Raw genomic sequence first — 21,959 nt, 5'->3', positions numbered from 1 at the left:
TTATATCCTCTGTCAGTGGTGGCCAACTCTCCTTTTTTCTCAGGGAGGAAGATGAGTACTCAGAACTGCGATCAGAACTCAGCCAGAGCCAACACGAGGTCAACGAGGACTCTCGAAGCATGGACCAAGACCAGACCTCTGTCTCTATCCCCGAAAACCAGTCTACCATGGTCACTGCTGACATGGGTGAGTCTGCCTGCCCTTACCACCAAGCCAGAGTTTGGTTTCTGGATTGTAATAGAAATTTTAGAAATGTGAGGCAGCCTGAATTAATATTTAGTTTTTCAAGGAGTTTGCTGAGTGGATGAAGTCACATGTATTTCAGTCCCGTACACATTACTTTGTTAGTCAAAATGGAACTGAAGCTTTCTGCTCTGATACAATTGTGATTCAAACATAAGTCACTTCTATTTGAAAATTCTGGAAGTAGGGAACCAGTTTAAAAGGCTATTGCAGTATTCCAAATTACAGTAATATCTGAACTATGATGGTGGGAATGGAAGGGATGGGATGGGGGCCAACACAATGCAGTGGAAGAACCCCAATAGGTTTTAACAACTACTTGGATTGGGCAAGAAGGAGGAATCCAAAATGACTCTAATGTGTTGTTCCTAAGTGACTAAGAGAATGGTCATATATTCCTTAGGAAGTTTTTTTGAGAAGTGAGTTGGGAAATAGTCATATTATGTTTGAGGTTGTAGAGAAATATCCACGTGTAAATACCTGGTATGATGTATTTTAAACTGCAGGGTGTGACCCACTATTGGGTCTTGAAATTATATGAAAAAGTATTTTTAAATGAAAGCTAATAGGAAAGCAAGTGACAATATTGTTTCATGAAATTTGTTTCTTGCATCTTTGTAGGCAGTAAGTTGCCAAATGAATGTTCTAACTGGGTTGCAGTCAAAATGTTACAAAACTACTGGTCTTGCCTACCTGGATATTTGGAAAGAGATCGAGGTTGAGGGAAGAGGCTTTGAAGTTATCTGAACTAAGGTGATCCCTGTGGTTGAAGGGTGTGGAGTCAAAAGAGGGAGGAGCAGCATATCTTAGGACAGACATGTTTACATGTATGGGAGAGATGGAAAAAGAACCAGGAGAAAGAAGAGTTGCATATAGTCAGTTTTCTTGAGTTTTATAATGAGTTTTTCTTGGAAGTTAAAACTTTGTTGGGGAGAGGGATTTTAATCAAAGATTACATATTTGGGTTTAATTAAAATCCTATAAGTGCTACAACATTATGGAACACAGTACTATGAGAGTGTATCCAAAGAAATTTGATTCAGTCTAGGGTTACAAGAAGGCTTCCTCTAGGAAGGCGTTTGACCTCAGAGCTGGAGGATCAGTAGGAATTAAGCAGGTCAAGGAAGGGAATAGCATTCAGTGAGGGAGAGGAATGCATTTAAAGAGGTGACTGAAGATCATCATGGATGGAGGACACAGAGGTGTGAGGGGGGCTGGAGAGGTAGGCAGGAGCTAGGCCATGCAGAGTCTTACAGGCCATGAGAGAGACCATGTTTGGCCTTTACCCAAAGATCCACAAGAAGCTACTGAAAGATTTTTTAATAGTGGGGGAAGAGAATGAGATAATCAGATTTGCATTTTGAATCAATCACTGTGTAGTGTGGAGAAAGAATCCATAGATGAAGAATGAGTTGGGGAGGCTAGCTTGGAAACTATTGCAGAAGTCTAAATGGGCAAAATTGTTGCTCGGATTAGGGTGGTGGCAGTTGAGATTTAATAAAGATGTAAAATTGGCAAGATTTGCTGAAGGATTGGAAACCAGTTGAAGGTGGGGGATGTGTATGCCCCATAAGAGTTTGTTTGTACAACAGATGGACAACAGGGCCACTCGCCAATAGGGTACATAGGAAGTAGGACCAGGTGGTTTTGCTTTGAGTTTTGTTTTGCTTGGGGCAGGAACTACATGATAGGTGGAGATCGTGTGTTTTGTTTGCCCATGGGTTTATAGTGTCTTGAAGTATTTGAGCGGAGATGCTTCAGAAGGCAGTAGGCATTCAGATAAAACACCAAGAGGAGAGACCTGGGCTGAAGAAAAGCAGCTGGGAGACATCAGGGTGTTTGCAGATGATAACTGTTGACTCTGTCATTGCCCCATTTGTATCTTACTATCACGTTGACATTTTAAATTATGTAATAGTATTTATTTGCTTGACTGATTCTCCCACTAAATTCCACTAGGCGGAAGCGTGTTTGTTTCATCTCCTAGTATATCTTCAGAGATTATCACAGGGCCTGGCACATAACATGTGTTTAAAGATAGTAGTGGGAATGAATGAATGAGGTAATCAACCAATCCACCAGTCAGCCAGCCAAAGATTAAGGAATAAAATGAGGAGAGTGGTATTCTGGAAGCCAGTGGGGCAGAGGAGGCTCTAATAAGGAAGGAGCGATCAGTAGTCTGGATTGCATCTAAGGCCAAATAAAATACATTGAAGCCATTGAGAGCTGTATGTTGGTACAGCTTAAGCCAGGCAGAAGTATGTTGAGGAGTGAAGACACTTCCCCCAACTAAACTGAACCCAGACCCCGGGCTTTATGTTACAATACACACAACTCCCTGCAACCAGACCATGCATGTGCCAAGTTCACACCAGCATGCTAAGTTCATACCAACATGCTAAGTTCATACAGTCATCATAAATCTCTAACCCTGGCAGCCCCAAGCTTCAGGACTCTGTCTTCCGCCTTAGACAGCCAGACAGATTTAAACAGCCTAGAAATTGCTAATCATTGTAGAGTGTCAGCCGTATACTGATCCCTTCATTCCCTTCTCTCAAATTGTATTTTATGGAATTAATAAGTGACCTGCACTCCAACAAAGTTCCATAATTAAATAAGTTTGGGAAGTGCAAGGATAAACACTTACATGGATGTCTTTCCTATGGGGCTTCTTGGACCTCCCGACATGAGGTGGCGTCTGTAGCACTCACTGGTCCTCACACAGAAGCCAGCGTCCGCCTGTCTGCACCATGGGGCATCCTCATTTTCCCAAACCATTCTTTTCATTCTGTCCCTCATTTAAAAATACATGGGTTAATTATAACTGGTGGTAGCCTCTTTCCTGAGAAGACTGAGTTCCTGGAGGGGAGTGACCTTCCCTGCCCAGTGTTGACACATGTTCTCTGCCCACACGTAGAAGCTTTTTTTTGTTTCATTTAGTCAGCAAACTCACTTGGGGCTGTGCTAGGTACTGGGGATGAAAGACAGAATCTGCTGTCAGGTCACTGTGCTCCCACCCTCAAATCCTTCAAGCCTAGAGTGACTTCTAGATTCCTCAACACGCAGCCAACAGGGCACTCCCTGCTTCTGGCCTCCTTGGCCATTTGTCCTGTTTTTCTTCCGGCTCCAGCCACTGGCTTGCTGTTCCTCTAGCCTGAGCTTCTCCTGCCCGGGGCTCTGTGCTGGCTGTTCCTTCTGCCTGGAGCCCTCCTTCCTCAGCAGCTGTCTCCACAAACGCCCCCCGCCCTCCGCTCTAGAGTCACGCCTCATCCCTCACTCTCATGCAGCCACTTGCTTCCCTTTCCCTGCTTCATTTTCTTTCATAGCATGGAGCACTCCCTGAGGATGGATTGTGTTTGTACTCATTTCCTTGTGTGTTATCAAGCTTTATCTGGCTGTCATGCCAGAGTGCAGGCTCCACGCGGGCAAGGACTTCACCTGCCTAATTTACCAGCATAGCAGTTCCTGTGCGTAGGAGATACTCAAATACTTGAGCATCAGTGAATGAACCCCATCCCAGGCTCACAGTTCTTTGGAGGATGCAGACAGGTCCACAGGGAAGACTTCACAGTGCAGTTAGGACTCCATAGCAGGCCTGCAGTGGCCCTGGCGATAACCTCGGGGAGGGGCACGGAAGAATGCTTCCCAGAGGTCACAGCCAAGCAGGAATCTGGGGCTGAGTGGGGTCGGAGCCCATGAGGAGGAGGGTGCACTGGGCAGGGGCAGCTCTGCCAGATCCCCCAGGAGGACAAACACTTGGGCACAACAAGGAAGAGTTCATTAAAGCTGCTCACACAGTGCCATCAGTGTGTTTGTTCATCGGAACTGGCCGTCTGCCTCTTCTTATTCCTTCTCCATTTTCCAATTAAATTTCTTCAACAGGGAAAAAAGCTTCCATATATAAGCACCATTATAGGAAATCATTTAAAAGTAGCCATTTCATTATAGTTGCTATATTTGCAAACCTGCATTAGTAACCCAGAGGTTTTCTTGAGCTGCAGAATTTGCTGCAGTATATTTGCTGATCTCCAAAGATAACAGGACTAAGTCCAGCCTATCCGCTTCATCAAAAAGCACTTTTCTTTTGTTTTCATACCCCACCCATCAGAGTCCAGCTGCCCCTTCAGTAGGCTGGTTCCTGGACACTGTCTTCCAAGCCTGGAGGAATAAACGATCCAATTAAAAAGTGCTTTGACTTACCTAAGCGGTCAAATAAAGGAGAAAGGTGCCAGCCTCTGTCACATTGCATGTTTTTTTTAAAAAAATTACCTCTTATCAAACCTGGTCCACAATTGTTCAGAAAATAAAGGTAATTAAGTGGACAAAGCCAAGGTAGGAGTTATTGCTTAGAGTTTTTATGTCCTCCATCTGGCAAAGGTTCGCTGTTAAAAGAGAGGGTGGGTATACCAACTAACATGCTTTGCTCACTTACCCTGTGTCAAGCATTTACACGCATCCCTCATGTTTAATCCCCAACCTGGAAGGACGCCCTGGAGGTCTCCTCATCTGTAAAATCAGGATAATGAAGTTTGGAGAGGGTAAGTCGCTTGTCCAAGGCCACACAGCCAAGAAGTTGTTTTTGTTGTTGCCGCCTGTGTTTCTATAGATGGCTTTCCTTTGATACTCCTCAGTTTAAACAGGAAGACATGCCAGTGGTTGATGTCATTTGCTTCCTGCAGTCCTTTGAGGTCTCTAGGGCTGATGGGGGGAATTAGGGAGCAGCTGTGTGATCACAAGCACCTGGCTTAATAGTGAAGCATTTGCAATCAGATTTTGCGGCCCTTCATATTAAAATAGAAACAACACTCTTGGACCCAATGATTCTGTGTATTGCAATAGAGCAGAACACAGATGTGTGCACACAGGCTCATTGCATCATGCATGTTAGAGCATGTTTGCTGTCCTTTCCTGCGGACCATATTCCTACCTCTGTTAATGCAACAGCAGTGCTTTTCTGGAGCAACTGTTTCCAAAACAAACAAAATCCCTGATTGTATGGGCCTTTGCACAGCCAGTGAAGCATTCTGTTATTTTGAGATCTTTTCTGATTTTGGGTGAGAAATTTTTATTTTTCTGGAATTTATCAATATCAAACTATTAAAAAAAATATCAAACTATTATACCCTCAAGGTTGAAATATCAAACCATTATACCCTGAGGGTTGAGGTTTATACCCTTAGAGTTGAAATCTACTCTTATACCCACAAGGTGTTCTATACATAGAATACCTTGCTTTCTGGTGTGAGCACTTAGATTTTTCCTCTGTATGAATAGGTTTTGGAGGACAACCAAGGAAGAATTTACACATGAAACCTGGTTTTTTGGTGCAGTTGTGACTGTGAAATATGTTCGATGCTAAAGCCAGATTTTCCTGGCTTACTGGCTGATGAGGCTTAATGGCTTCAGGAAAAAATGTTTACAAGTGTCAAGCAGCCACTCAGAGTGAGGAGAGAGGGTCGGGGCAGAGAAAGGCAGCCCTGCCTCTGCCAAAAACAGTTTTTGCAGACCTGGAGAAAAGTGTTTACACAGGTAAGGCAGGCTGTCTGGCGAATACTCACTTTTTGCTAGGAATGAGGTGGCTAGATAGTCAGTGATCCTCTAGTCCACAGACTGAAAAGGTTAGACCAGACTGAAAGTTGTACTCTAACTAATTCATGTAACAGGCCAAGCCCTTTGTTACCTTTTTCTTTTCTTTATGTGGGCAACTTAATTTCTCTGGAGAGGGTCGTAATAGGGATCATCCCTGAGAACCAGTTAACAGTTTGAACATTGATTCACTGGGGCACTCTCTGGGGTGACTGTGTGTTTTCTCCTAGGGATCTGAGCCTGGTCAAATGAGACCTGTCTGCAAATGGTAGCAGAGCTAAGCGACTGAGGAGAAGCCCCTGAAGTCTTTCCAGAATCTTCCTTAGAGTAACCAGGGTTGAGAGCAGGAAGGGTTATTGTTCTACTTCAGTTTGTGTTACTTTGGAATATTTTCCCCAAATTCTGCTGTTCCATAACTTTTCAGTCCCCGAAAGAGACTTGGGATATAAGATGGAAATGGAAAGGCATTAATCTACAGCATTTACTCAAAATGAGCTCCCATAATTCTTGGGATTCATGAACTTCTCTTCTATTAATAACATAAACAGTCTTTATTTTCTAAACAGACCATGTCTTCTAAGGTTGGTTTTAGTTATTTGAAATTCATGACATAATTTTTCTTAAAACCAGCATTATAATAAAGGAGTGTTAGCTCCTGAAACCAGCCTCGGAAAGCCTATGTAATCTGTCATGGAAATAACTGTGGGACCTTTCTAGTGTTGTTACCGCATCCTCAGCCATCACTGTGAACATTGCTGCTATGAGAAAATATTTTGCAGATCACATTTGGATGCCAGAACCACATCTTCCCCCTCCTCCTGGTGGCGTGGAAATCCTCTCACTCCTGTTAGCATGAGGGCCACAGGGCCCGAGATGAGTGCTAATGGAAGATCCACTGTTTGCTCTCAAGGGCAGGAGACAGCCTATCTAAAGAGGATCTGGAGCTGCCGCAGGTGACCCAGGCAGTAAGAAAGGGCCATTTGGACTGGAGGTTAGTGAGCCTGGGGGAGAGTGGGCAGAAGTGAGGCCTGAGAGCTGGGCTGTGGTCAGTGATGATAGAGAGCCATGGAGGCATAGTGAAGGGGTTGGAATTTATCCTCTAAACATACTTGTAACTATTTCTTCAAGATTACTTCCCAAAGGTATTGAATGATTAAGTCTTTTCTTATATATTGTCAGTTGCTGTCTCCTCTCTACCCCAAAGATTTCCTCTCATCCTCTGCAAAACTGGGTATCGTTCTTATTTTAAAGCTGTGCCATTTCAGGTGATGAGTAGTCAAATAAGTAAAATGATTATATGTAGATTTGAACTTTTTTTCACATATGTGTGAAACAGAACTTTTCTGCCACTGAGGCTGGAGGTGGATGGCTAGGAGTTATGTGGGGGTGCTGTGGCAGAGCAGAGCAGGGGATCCTACATGGGCACCAAGGCCAGTAGAGGTTCACAGTCCTGGAGGACAGCTTCCTGGAGGTGATGTTAGGTTATCTTCCTTATCTCTTCGTATTTATGACCGAGTTTGTTGTTTCACAGAAACAAACTGTGTCAGAAATCTAAAGTGACAACAGTGAAAATGAAAGCAAATCTCCAGCTGGTAAGATTTTACTAAAATAGAAGTCCTGAAAATGCAGCCTCGATTGCTTTGAGAAAAAGAAACAGAGATCTATAGTCAGAATGTGGTGGGGTGGCATCTTTCACTTCTCAGGCCCCCCACCCTGACTTTGAAATAGGAAATTTTCCTTGACCCCTTCTCAGGCCTCGCGACAGGGGTGCCTCGCAACAGGGGTGCTTTGCTTACTCAGCCTGCAGCTCTCAACCCCTCAAGGGAGGAGGAGCACAGAGGTGAGTGGGTGCAGGGGCCGGAACAAGTGCTTTTGAGCACCAGCAGGAGCAAAACTCCGTGATGGCCCCACAGTAGCATCTCTTGGGGGAGGACCTGTGACCCCCAAAGCCCCAGAGGGCATGTGTTATAGTGCTCTTTTAGCTTTGCTGTTCGTGGACAGCTTAAGTGTTAAACAGCTCAGTGGGCCCTCTCCCTTTTCATATGAGGCAGTTGTTCACCACCACTGAAGGCAGAAGGTCAGTGTGACACCCTTTAGCATCTGCACCCATGGCACCCAAGCTCTTGTTTGGCATCCAGGAAAAATCAGGTCTTACGAAGAATTGAAGGGTGGTGAATACAGAGGATTTTATTGCCAATAAAAGTGGCTCTCAGCAGGAAGGGGAGCTAGAAGGGGGATGGAATGGGAAGGTAATCTTCCCCTGGATTCTGGCTGTCCCCAGCCGGACTCCTCTCCAAAGCAATGGTGTCAAGCCGTCGCTCTGAAGTCAAGCTGCTGGTCTCTGACATCAAACCACAGTCTCTGACATCCAGCTGCTTCTCCTCTTCTTCCCTTCTCTGCTCTCTGCCAGTCAGGTCAGAGTTTTTATGGGCATAGGATGGGGGGTGGGGTAGGCCATGGGTGATTTTTGAAAAGGCAGCATTCCAGCGGGGAAAAAAGGTTGCATGTTCTCGCTTTGGCCCATGGTTATAGGCTTCAGGGTGGGGCTTCGCCAGGGACCCTGCCCTTTTCTGCCTAGAATTTCTCTGCCTCCTGTCCCTGTCAACTTGTGCCTGTGTACTTGGTGATCATTTGGATGTGGCAGACACACTTGCAGAAGAGCTCTCCAATTCTGGTGGCTGCACTGAGAATCGGTCATCTTGCACTCTCCACATTAAATCTCCACTGCAGCATATCCAGACCATGTGAGACCTTCTTGCCTAGAATGTTGAAGTATGTGTTTTCTCAACTTTTTATTTTAAAAATCTTCAAACTTAAAGAAAAGGTAAAACAAACCTCCATAAACCACTCATCTTAACCAATTGTTAACATTTTGCCACATTTTGATTTTTTTCTCTCTCTTGCTCGCATTTGTGTTTGTGTATACGTTTTTTTCTAAGCCATTTAAAAGTTGCAGATGCCGTGATGCTTCACCCCCTAAAGGCATATGTGTAAACCTCTTAAGAAGGAACCTTCTCCTATAATAAACACAGTACCTTCATCACACCTGAGAATTTTACCACTGATGAAGCATTGACGATCCACAATCCATATTCAAATTTCCCCAATTGTCCTATTAATGTCCTTGGTTGCTCTTGTTTAGTCCCAGATCCAGTCAAGGCTCGCACATTATATTTAGTTTTCATGTGTTTTGACTCCTTTAATCTAGAACAGATCCTCCCTCCTGCTGTTTTGTCTCTCGTGACATTGCCATTTTGAGGACGTCAGGTTAGTGGTATCATAGAATGTCCCCCAATCTGATGATCTGATTGTTTTCTTACAAGACTTGAGGTTAGCTTTTTTTTTTTTTTTTGCAAGAACATATGTGCGTTATGGTCCTCATTACCATGTTGCAGCAGGAGGTTCCTAATGTCAGTTTGTCCATTATAGGTGATACTGAGGAGTTTTTAGACTGCCACAGCATTGTTCTCATAAGTCCTCTTGTCTTAGGTAGACAGAGGCAACATGGGACACAAAGCAAGGGGTAACCTCTGTGGATACTCTTTCTCCCTTCCTCCCAGACCCTTCAGTCTTCTCTTTGGTGTTCAGCCCTAAAGTTGACTATTCTGTTTTCTAATTTTCTGTGTTACTTTGTCCGGTTTGTGTTTGTTGCTCGATGGAATTAAAGAGGGCCTTGCTGTATGGAGAGTACAGAGGAATGTTCAAAAGACAGCAACAGCCCTCCTGGTTTCAGCCGTAGAGCTACAACAAGATCTGAACTGTTACATCCCTGGGATATAACATCTTGCCTTCACAGAAAGTCTGTGTTGATGCTGAAAGAATCTGTAGGTCTTTCTCCCACTTTGAATTGCTTTACCAGGCATGGTGTGTGCCCAGTCGGAAAAGAGGGGTGGGTGGTGTGCGCTGGCCCTCGGGAGGCGGCAGGGATGTGGTGAATGGCCAGTCCTGCTACAGCCCACATTGTAGCAGGCCTGTGGCTGTTTCTGTTTCTTAGCCTGGCTAAAATTCTCTGTGGCTTATGTCTCTGACTTCACTGACAACTTTCTACCTTGGGGATCTTAATTGAAAGCTTTCTGCCTTATTAGCAGGCTGTCATAATGTCATTTGATATGTTTTAAATTTGATACTTGATTAACAAGTAAATTAACAAAAACTTGGGACTTTAAAAAGTTGGCTTATAAAAAGTCTTCCATTTATTTTACGTGTTAATCTCATCCAGTGTCTGTAGAGCACATGTTCCGTGCCCAGCACTGTAAGTCTCTGGGAACACACTGTTGAATGAATGAAATCACCAACTTCTAGTGCTGAGTGCCAAAGGGCTGGGAAGCCTTCCTGGAAGATGAGATTTCAAGGCTGTATTAGTCCGTTTTCACACTGCTATAAAGAACTACCTGAGATTGGGTAATTTATAAAGAAAAGAGGTTTAATTGACTCACAGTTGCACAGGCTGTACAGGAAGCATGACTGGGGAGGTCTCAGGAAACTTACAATTATGGCAGAAGGTGAAGGGGAAGCAAGCACATCTTACATGGCCAGAGAAGGAGGAAAAAGAGAGAAAGGGGAGGTGCTACACACTTTTAAACAACCAGGTCTCATGAGAACTCACTGTCACGAGAAGAACACGGGAGAAGTCTGCCCCCATGATCCAGTAACCTCCCAACAAGCCCCTCCTCCAACACTGGCGATTACAATTCAGGATGGTTTTTGGACAGGGACACAAACCCAAGCCCTATGAAAGGCAAAGCTTAATAAAGACCCAGCATGGAAGGCTTCCAAACTAGACAAATACCTAACCACTAGTGTGAAGCGAATACCGATCCCCTGGAACATGTGTTTTTGGAAGCTGGGACCATACTTTGGAGCAAAGTCATTCTGGTAAAGAGGGGACTGCTTGGTTGGAATCAGGTGGACCAGGGGAGATGTTTGTAACATCTCACCTGTTGGAGCTGCACTTTTATTTGAGTTAGGATTTTTACAGGGCTTGTTTGTTTAAAACAACTTTTAACACCTGATTCAAAATGAACCAACTGCCGTAGTTAATAGTGTCATCTCTGGGCATAGGCGTAGCTGATCCTGAGTAAGAAAGAAGAAAACCAGCTTTGCCCACTGGTGTGTGTTTAAGCCAGAAGGCTCATTAGGATTCTTAGTTTTCATAGCCATGAATGTCCTCTTACCTCCTTTCCAGATTTCCAAAGTATAGTAAGTCCTCAACGTCTTTGATAGGTTCCTGGAAAATGCAACTTTAAATGAAATGATGTGTAATGATACCAGTTTTACGGCTAATCGATATAATCAAGGGTTAAGTTCCTGTAGTGTATTTGTGGTTACTGAAACATTAGTGAATTTCTAAATAGAGACCCAAAGCACTTCTAATATTAAATGTGGGAATAAACTTGAGCTATATTTACATTTAGGGCAGATTAATAAAAATCAGGGAGATAATTATTTAACCCCTTATTCCAGGTCAGTGTCGCAGGTAGCTGAGGCCTATCCCGGGAGGTCAGGGTGCTGGATGGGAACCCACCCTGGCCAGGTGCCATCCCATCGCAGGGCACACACATTCATTCTCTCTGTCTCCCTGTCTCTGTCTCTCTCTGACTGGGACTATTTAGACACACTAATGAACCTAACGTGCTGAGCTTTGGGGTGGGGTGTAGGGGAAACTGGAATACCCAAAGATAAACCACACAGCCATGGGGAGGGGACAGTGTGCAAACTCCACACAGACAGTGGCCCCAGCTGGGAATCCCTGTTTCCCTCCTCATCTATGTTACAATGAGACGATGTTGAACAAAATGTTATTTGAGGACCTGCCATATGTGGGTCTTTCCCCAAACAGCAACATAAAAACCTAAGGCTCCGGTTCTCATTAGAAAAATATAACCTGAGCTGTGTATTCTTAAGCTCTTATCAGGAGGCCAACTGAGGAAAATTGCATTTAGAAAAGAGGAAAAGGGCAGGAGGAGCCACGGACTTGGGTGGAGGCGGGCAGAGCGGAGGAGCACTGTGGGTTGGGCGTGCTGAGTCCTGGGGTCTGCAGCTGGCCCCTCCGCAGATGGCTGTGGTTGAGAAGCTGGGCCCTGCATTTCTACATCTTCTCATTTTACAAGGATAGCCACAAATTTTCACAATTTTTAAAATGTTGACAGTTAACTCAAAAACTGTTTTAAAAATAAAAAAGGCCATGCCAGACACCATAGCCCCATCCCATATGCGAGCACATCTTTGGCTGCAGGTGGCTGGTTTGCATCTGCCGGCCAAAGGGAGAGGTCCGTTCCATCCAGTCTTCTGGGTCCTGTTCAGTATTATCAGACAACTTTGAAGACTGAATGCCAAGATTATGTGAGCCTAGCACTCCCCAGAGTTCCCTCTACCTTGTGCTTTAATTTTAACTGAAGGTTAACATAAGAAGAAACCATATGAAATCCGCATATGTGTGAAACTGGCTGAGGAGACTGGCATCACATCACTTCACACCACGTGTGAAGTACCGTGTACCTAAATCCTTGTAGCGTCTGTTGCCAAAAACACCTTGTCTCCCTTGTGAAACCGGGATGCTTCCTCCTTTCTGTCAGGAGATAATTCATATTTGCTCAGGCTGCCAGGAAGCTCAAGGCTAGCTGGAGGAGTCAGCCCTCAACTGTGTCAGGCTCCGTTTGCTCCCAGCCTTTCCCTGATCTAGTCACCGTGTCTTCCCCTTGTTTGTGGCTGCTTGTGATAAGCAACCTCAAATTCTTGTTTGGAAAGGGGCCCAGTACAAATAAACTTAAAGGAATGTGTATTTGCTACCAAAGGCCTCCTCTCTGTCTCCTGGACATAGAACAGTTTCCTTCGATGCATAAAGCACGGCACAGGTAGCTCACGCCTGTAATCCCAGCTACTTGGGAAGCTGAGGTGGGAGGATTGATTGGGCCCAGGAGTTCGATACTAGCCTGGACAATGTAATGAGACCCTGTCTCTGGAAAAAAAAAATTAATAATAATAATAACAATTTTTGAAATAAAAAAATAAAGTACAGCAGAGGCTGAGGGAGAAAGCCAGTGGGCCTGCCTTAGCTGCCCTTCATGGAGTTGCATGGCAGTGGAGGCCAGGGTTTTTCCAAAGAGTACATTACTCCCCCTTGTCCTTAGACTTCCCATATCTCTTTCTTCCTCTTCTTGCTCTCCAACCCACAGGGGAAAAATTTTTTTAATTAAATTACAATACCTCAAATCCTTTCTGAATGTACTGCCATTCTTGAAGGTTACTGTTTTCCATTTCATATATGCCTATTTGCTTATATCTCCTCATTTTACTCACTGAAATACATTTATTATATTTATTGTGGTAACATAAACATGAAATTTACCATGGTAATCATTTCTAAGTGTACAGTTCAGTGGCATTCACAGAGTTAGTGTGACCATCACCACCACCCATTTCCAGGACGTTTTCATGCCAACGTAAACTCTGTACCCATTAAGCAATAACTCCCGATTCTCACATCACCCCCACCCCTGATAAACTTTTTCTCCTGTCTCTGCATTTGCCTCTTCTAGATACCTCGTATTAGTGGAAATATTTGTCATGTTGTGTCTGATTTATTCTAATTAGTATAATGTTTTCAAGGTTCATGTTGTAGCATGTAAAAGAATTTTATTTCTTTTTTAAGGCTGAATAACATTACATTGTATTAAGAGACCACATTTTGTTCCTTCATCTGTCAGTGTACCCCTGGGCTACTTCCACCTTTTGGCTACTGTGAATAATGCTGCTGTGAACATCGGGATACAATTATTCGAGTCACTGCTTTTTGTTGTTTTTGTTAAACATAGAATTACCATGTGATCCAGCAACTCTGCTCCTATACTTAGGACCTACTGTGGCACCTTATGCCACAGACTCTGAAAGACAGTTCTGTCTGGAGCCATGTGGATGCTGGCGGTGAGTGGTGATAAGTGCTTGGTACCTTGAGGTAGTACCTTCACGGGGGACACAGAATACCTGCTCCAGGCGGCCCAGTCTCCTCATCCTCCTGTGAGGCTCCAAACAGGGAAAATTAGCAATGGACAGCCAAGTGCCAACTGGTCACTGATGGGCCTGTGTGAAGCCACAGTGCAGAGCTCTGCAGCACAAACTGGAGTTTGTGGGGTTCATCACCTCACCTGTGTTTTTATACATTGAGCTTCCTATGACCAAAGAAAACATGTGTAGCCCTCCTTGGTTTGAAGGGCAGATATTCTTTAGAGTCTGTGCATCAATGTAAATGACCTCCCATCTTGCCAACGCTCTGCCTTGTGTCTGCACTGTGTTATCTATGGTTACTTCCCTTTTTTTTTTTTTTTTTTTGAGATGGAGTCTTGCTCTGTTGCCCAGGCTGGAGTGCAATGGCTCGATCGCAGCTCACTGCAACCTCCACCTCCCGGATTCAAGCAATTCTCCTGCCTCAGCCTCCTGAGTAGCTGGGATTACAGGCGCGCACCACTACGCCCTGCTCATGTTTGTATTTAGTAGAGACGGGGTTTCACCATGTTGGTCAGGCTGGTCTGAAACTCCTGACCTTGTGATCCACCCGCCTCAGCCTCCCAAAGTGCTGGGATTATAGGAATGAGCCACCACACCCGGCCACTTTCTTTCTTTTTTCTTTTCTTTTTTTTTTAATATAAGAGTGTTATGTGTTGCTCTGTTGCCCAGGCTGGAGTGCAGTCTCAGCTCATTGCAACCTCCACCCCCTGGGTTCAAGTGATTCTCCTGCCTCAACCTCCATTACAGGCGTGCGCCACCACACCTGGCTGATTTTTGTATTTTTAGTAGAGACAGGGTTTCACAATATTGGCCAGGCCGATCTTGAACTCCTGATCTCAGGTGATCCACCCACCTCGGCCTCCCAAAGTGCTGGGATTACAGGAGTGAACCACTGTGCCTGGCCTCTGTGGTTACTTTCCTTACAGTAGTGGTGAGCAGCAGAGAGGTAGGGCAGTGGCCTTGTACATCTGGGGGTCTCTCACAGTTAAGGTCAGTCTCTTATCCATCTTTGCACTCTGCTCTGGCCTGAGTCAGGGCTCGGCAACTGCCCAATTTAAGTATGAGAAGGAAATACTGGTCACATGCCTAGCCCCTCTTCCTGCTCCCTGTAACCCAGCACCCTCAGGAAGCAGCCTTTTGCCACCACTCCAGCTCTGCTGCGAGAGCCCCTCAGCAGACATGTCCAGTGTCATTATTGCATCAGGTGGACCTGCGCTAGGGAAATCAGCACAGAATGTCTGAATATTTCATGAGCATCTCACTCATGAGCACTTAACTCAGGACAGTGTATTCACACCAGCTCTGGATACCAGGAGACCTGCACCAGGGGGTACGTGGTCATTCAGAGGCTGGTTGGTGTGGTCTCTGAGGAGTTCTGCTCCTCACTTGGGTCCTTTGCCTCCAGCTGGTGGTGTCCGCCTGCCTCCATCTCCAGAGGGCCTCTGCAGTGATGAGCATCCTAGTTCTTAGCAGCTCAGGTCGAGGTCCATAACAAGGAACAAAAGCACTGAGGTCAGGAGTTCTAGACTAGCCTGGCCAACATGGTGAAACCGCGTCTCTACTAAAAATATAAAAATTGGCTAGGTGTGGTGGCGTACGCCTGTAATTCAAGCTACTCGGGAGGCTGAGATAGGAGAATCACTTGAACCCGGGAGGTAGAGGTTGCAGTGAGCTGAGATTGCACCACTGCACTCTAGCCTGGGAGACAGAGTGAGACTCCATCTCAAAAAAAAAAAAGAAAAGAAAAAAAGAAAAACATACTACTATTGAGTCTGTTTATAGCCTTCCTGTCTATTAAATAAATGGTGATGTGGTGTTTCTCTTTGCTCATTTAAAAAATAATATTTGGCCGCCTACCCTATTCTATGTTGGAGATACAAATGGTGAGGAAGATCAAAGTCCCTTCTCTCCTGGAACTTATGTTTTGGTAGAGGAGAGAAAACAAACATGTAAGTCAGATCAGATAGTGATAATTGCCATGAAAAAAACAGGATAAGAAGATAGGGAATGGGCAAGGGAGGAGGTGAAACTCCATGCCTTAGATAGGGAAGAGCTTGTTGGGGAGATAGCATTTGAACTGAGAGCTGAACAATATGTAAAATTTGGTTGGCCAGGCATGGTGGCTCATGCCAATAATCTCAGGACTTTGGAAGCCTGTGGCAGGAGGATCGCTAATGACCAAAAGTTTGAGACCAGTTTGGGCAACATAGACCCTGTCTTTACACAAAAATAAAAATACGAGCTGATTGTGGTCATGGGTACCTGTAGTCCCAGCTACTTGGGAGGCTGAGGTGGGAGGATAGATTGAGCCCAAGAGTTGAAGGCTTTAGCAAGCTAGGATTGTACCTCTGCGCTCCAGCCTGTGCAACAGAGCAAGACCCTGTCTCTAAAAAGGTTGTAGTTTTATTAATTAAAATTTAAAAAAAATCAGCCTAGACAAAGGAAACAGCAAAGGAAAAGGAATCTGTGGAGCAGACAGGAGTTTGGCATATTCCAGGGGAAAAAAAGAAGGCCAGGAGTGTGAATGGAGCATAGTGAATGAGTGCAAGGAGTGTGAATGGAGCATAGTGAATGAGGGGAAGGAGTGTGAATGGAGCATAGTGAATGAGTGCAAGGAGTGTGAATGGAGCATAGTGAATGAGTGGAAGGAGTGTGAATGGAGCATAGTGAATGAGGGGAAGGAGTGTGAATGGAGCATAGTGAACAGGGGAAGGTGGACGGGTGAGGCAAGATCAGATCAGTGGTGCTCACTCTGACTGCACATTAGAATTACCTGAGGAACCTAAAGTTGCCATTGTGCAAGCCCCACCCCCAGAGATTGTGATTTAATTGGTCTGGGGTGGGGCCTGGGCATCTGTAGTTTATAAAAGCTCCCCAGGGACATGGTGCAGCCTGAACTGAGCACATCAGTCTTGATCATGCAGAGTTTTACAGACTCTGGTAAGGAGTTGGGACTTGACATGAATGTTGATGGGAAGCCATTAGACAGTTTGAGCTAGGAAAATAGCTTGTTCTGATCTGCTCTTTTAGGGGGCTCACTTTGGTGACCGCGTGGAGAGTAGAGGTAGGAGATTGTTACAGTGGTCCAGTTGAGAGATGATGATGGCTTAGAGCAGGATGGTGTCAGTAGAGATGGTAATAAGAGATCAGTTTGAGGATAAGTTTTGGAGGTTGTGGTCACAAGATGAATTGGATTTAGTATGTCAGGCAAAGGCACAGAAGGTTGCCTCAGAGCTCACCTGAGTAACTGGGTGGATAGGGGTGCCATTCATGGAGATGGGAGAGATCGGGGAGGAACAGGTTTGAGAAGTAGGTGGAGTAGTTGTGTGTATTGGTTGGAGTGAAAGCCTTAGGCTGATCTCTCTAGATTTAGGTAATTTACAAATAGAGGCAACCAGATGAGGTTGACTAAAACATTCTGAGAAGTCCTGTTCCCGTCGTGCCAAGAGTTTTCTTGAGGTCTCCCAAAGGTAAGTCCCAAAAGCAGTCGACTATTTTAGTACATGGAAGCTATGGTGAGAAGCATGCAGGAGAGAAGAAAATGGAAGACACTGAGCAATTTTCATGCAGGGTTAGGCTGGACGTAGGTGAAGAATGTACCCTGAAAGATTACATGTAATCAGTCAGCATCTGGCCTGCAACAATAATTGAATGGCATGGCGATAGACAGAATCCAAAATAGCAGGTTACAAAATTTGTATTTGACTTTAAGGGGAGGTTTTTTCCCAGCAAAATTGTCTTCTAAGATACATCTGAGTCACATTATAATTATTTTTATTTCTCTGACCAGGCCCTGGATGTCCAGCGGTTCAAAGCAACCCAAGTTTTTAAGTCAAAATCAAATTATTAGAATTGGTTGCCTTATGTGGAGAACAATAAGGAATTTGTTAGAACAATTTATTTTTCCCCCTGATGAAAGAACATGGATTAAATTGCAACAGTGGAGCATATCGATTGGTTCTATCATGGAAAAGTTCTTGGTTTTAGGCTCATTGAGGGCAAGGACTATCTCTTATACAGTTTCTATTTTTCAAAATGCCTAGCATCTCTGCTCATTCTGAGACTTTTTGTTACATTTAGTAAAGTTATGGGGTCTTTCTGCAGTTAGTGCTTGTCTGAATGACCGAGCAGACAGGTTGACCAGAGGCTCTGGAAGTGCCAACAGCCTCTTCTGGGTATTTCTTTGTTCTTACTAAAGAAACTCAAGATGTGGCTGCTTTGAGTGAAACACAAGAGAATTCAGAAAATGACCATCATCTGAAACTCCTTAATAAAAAGAGCTTTGCATTGGCTCCAAGCCTCAGAGGCAGTGCCTGTGAGGTTAGGCTGAGTGGTGTTGAACTTTGAAATGTCAGGCTCCATTGCCGTCCCATTACCTGAATGAGTCCCTCATGGTAAGCAAAACAGAGAGCATTTGTTGCCCTGTGTAACACATTTTGTTTGCATTCACTTCACAGACAACTGCAGTGACCTGAACTCAGAACTGCAGAGGGTGCTGACAGGGCTGGAGAATGTCGTCTGTGGCAGGAAGAAGAGCAGCTGCAGCCTCTCCGTGGCCGAGGTGGACAGGCACATTGAGCAGCTCACCACGGCCAGCGAGCACTGTGACCTGGCGATTAAGGTAGACCTTCCTCACCCTGTGTGAGGCCCTTTGAGGTTCTGAAAGGGAAATGGTCCAATCCTTCTCTTGAAGTGCAGTTTTCTTAAATACTTACTAGGGATGAATGTTTCCATGAGAGCCATACAATAGATTGAGCCACGGTGTAGATGTGGGGGCTCTAGAAATTTCAGTTGGGCTGAATTATTTCTGAAAAAGTCATGATGTCAGCAGTCAGGTTCACTGGCTTTGCGGTAAAAAGGACAATTTACTTGGAAACCATTGGACTGCTAGTATTGAACCATGTCATTTTAGTGTGGTTTATCATAGAGCACTGTTAAGCTGTAAGTTTAGCTTGGAAGTTTTGTTAAAGCTCTAAGGCCTCTAGAATACAATTTCAGGAGTCCATTCATCAATTCCTCTTGCTGTTTGAGATAGTGAGAGGAATTTGTTGCATCTGCACAAACTTATTGTGAATGATGGGAAAGTCAAGGCTTATTGATACTAGGCCTCTGTATGTTTATATTCCTTCGACATAACTTAGTGACCTGGGCATAGCAATTCAAATTTAAAAGTCTAGGAGGAGCCCATAAAGAGAAAATGTAGGCCCAAGTTTCTATAAGTAGGAATCCTGGATTGCACAAAAGAACTGTGGTGTCACAAGGTAAACCATGATGCATGTTTGTAACACTGATGGTTTTCCATCTTTCTTCATCTCAATTGCAAATATGCAGTTGATGTGGTTCAGGGCAGGGAGAAGCAGTTGCTGGTGTTTCTTTCTCTGGAATCTCCTGGGCCCTATATTTGATTGTAATGTCAACTTGGGTCTAGCCCCAGCCTCGGGGTTGAGAGGGAAGGAGGAGGCCAAGGGCCTCTACCAACCAGCTAGGGACAAAGCCACAGGGTCTGGAGCAGAGCCAAGTAGGATGAGAGTCTCCAGATTTAAAGGAAGGACAGAGCAGCACATGGGAAAAGGGCAGCAAGATTTGAGAACCAACATGAGCATCCAAGAGTGATGTACCCTTACGTTTTTTAGTATTTGAGGCGTTCTGTTTCGTTTCTTTTCTTTATTCGTTGTATTATTATTTTTTTAGACGAAGTCTTGCTCTGTTGCCCAGGCTGGAGTGCAGTGGCATGATCTCAGCTCACTGCAACCTCCATCTCCCAGGTTCAAGCAATTCTCCTGCCTCAGCCTCCGGAGTAGCTGGGATTACAGGCACGCACCACCATGCCCGGCTAAATTTTGTATTTTTAGTAGAGACAGGGCTTCACCTGAGGTCAGGCTGGTCTTGAACTCCTGACCTCAGGTGATCCACCCGCCTGGGCCTCCCAAAGTGCTGGGATTACAGGTGTGAGTCACTACACCCGGCCAGCCTTCTGTTTCTTATCCCATCTCTTCACTGCCTTCTACTTCTGCATAGTAATTCTCCCTCTTGTTTCATTATCTGCTGGCTTGTGCTTCCTTTTTCAAAGGACAGTAAATGTGAATGAACAGTTTATAAGAGTAAGCAGAGTGACTTCTTCCTTTTTTTCCCAATATTATGCATGTTTCTTCTCCATTAAATGTTTTTAAATGAATTTTTTAAAACTCTCTATGTGCTACTGAGATTTTCCTTTAAATTTTGAAGCTGTGTTATTAATTAATTTAATCCCTGCTGTCTTAGAAATCTCCACAATGAGCTTCCTCTTTTCTGTGTCAATGAGGTTTATTTTTGTCTTTCACATCTTGAGACTGAACCTCATTTGCACCATCTGAATTTGGATGTGGCACTAAAAGCTGGAAATGGTAATGTGACCTATCTTATCGCTGAGTTGGCACGTGGGCGGCCTATAATTTAGGAAACTTCAAGTTAGATTTTGTATGCAGTTTACAACCTCATGTTTGTCCTCACATTACCAGGATCACTAAATGGCCTTCTGCCTGGTTGTGTGTATCCACCAACTCTGGAACTCAAGTGAAGGAAATAAGCATTGTGTGGATGTGTCAGCTAGCACCAGAGACAGACTCAGCTGCCAGGAGAGGACTCACTGTTTTTCTTACTCTGAAGGTTGCTGGGTAACACAGACTGTACCGCAGGCAAGGGACAGAGTCTCATCTGAAATTGGAGGCAGGATAACTTTGGGGTGTCCATAGTCATGGTCACTACAACAAAGTGGTTCTAGAACACACTCCTCTATGGACGTTTATTCCTGTTCAACCTATTTTCTTCCCATCCCCTTTCTCCAAGGTAACTTACTTGACTTCTCTTTGGGGCTGTGTTTTACAGACAGTCGAGGAGATTGAGGGGGTGCTTGGCCGGGACCTGTATCCCAACCTGGCTGAAGAGAGGTCTCGGTGGGAGAAGGAGCTGGCTGGTCTGAGGGAAGAGAATGAGAGCCTGACTGCCATGCTGTGCAGCAAAGAGGAAGAACTGAACCGGACTAAGGCCACCATGAATGCCATCCGGGAAGAGCGGGACCGGCTGCGGAGGAGGGTGAGCATGCTGCATCCATAATGGTCAGGCCCTTCCTGGGCATGGGGCTTAGAGAGGCTGGTGTATAGCACCAGGGGCACCGTGAGAATTTTGTGGCATTTGTAATCTTTGGAATCACTGTCTCTTTCCTGTTATGAAGTCCTTCTTGAAAATAGTTCAAAATTGCTAAGGTATAGAGGTAAGATTTAAAAAAAAAAAAAGAAACAAAAAACAACTTTTCTCTGGAATCTTAAATCTGACTGGTTGATAAAATTATATCAGGGCAGTGATTCTAAACTTTCCAGGGTAAGCACATCTTTTCTAAGCTCAATTAAAATGTTCTTTAGAATAAACTAATAGCGTTTAGAATTTGAAAAAAAAATGGAATTTTCCCCTTTTAATTTTTTTCTATAAAATTTTATTTAGCTTTATTGCACCTGCTCTCATTTACTTATACTGAATCTAATATAGCATGTCATCTCTCCTAGTGCAGACTTACTGAAGTTAAAATAGCCATATCTTGTACATTGTGTGCATATATGTATGTGTGTATGTGCATCTGTTTAAGTGTGCATATTATGTGGGTGTCTCTGTGTTTACAGATGTGTATGTGTGACTCCTGCTATTCACCCTAGGGCCTGACCTAGTTTGAGTACCATTTTGTTTAGGACATGTATCCATTACTGAAGGAGTTGATGTTTCAGGATAGAAATGTTCAGCAGAATTGTTAAAGCCTCAGTTTTTCCAAGATGAAGTTTGTAATCCCAGGAACCCACAAGCACTTCTGTGTTTGGCTGTGAGTTTGATCTGTGATTGGACTAGGGGTGAAGCAATGAATTCCTCAGTCAAAGACTTCCCTCTGAACTTCACTTTGAATTACTAGACTTACTTGACTGTCTTTCTTGGTCTTGGCAATATTAGAAGTTTGTTTTCTAGTTGTGCTGTGACTGCTAATTTTGTACACAGATAAAGTTGACTTAGAAGGGGAAAAATACTGGCCGGGCGCAGTGGCTCACACCTGTAATCCGAGCACTTTGGGAGGCCGAGGCAGGCAGATCACAAGGTCAGGAGTTCAA

The 21,959-nt window shown here is 44.4% G+C and overlaps 1 protein-coding gene across 1 annotated transcript in view; it reads left to right on the top strand.

The window, feature by feature from the left end:
* MCC (MCC regulator of WNT signaling pathway) overlaps positions 1 to 21,959 on the top strand; it is a 275,349-nt gene that overhangs the window by 176,766 nt on the left and 76,624 nt on the right. The window contains exons 4-6 of the mRNA XM_030817748.1: positions 44 to 186; positions 18,291 to 18,454; positions 20,698 to 20,904. Coding sequence (XP_030673608.1) covers positions 44 to 186; positions 18,291 to 18,454; positions 20,698 to 20,904 — 514 coding nt within the window. The remainder of the gene's footprint in view (positions 1 to 43; positions 187 to 18,290; positions 18,455 to 20,697; positions 20,905 to 21,959) is intronic.

This window comes from Nomascus leucogenys, chromosome 2 (genome assembly GCF_006542625.1).
Source record: "Nomascus leucogenys isolate Asia chromosome 2, Asia_NLE_v1, whole genome shotgun sequence".
Lineage (NCBI taxonomy): Eukaryota > Metazoa > Chordata > Mammalia > Primates > Hylobatidae > Nomascus > Nomascus leucogenys.
Note: the sequence above shows the minus strand (reverse complement) of the source record. Positions and strands in the feature narration are given on the sequence as shown.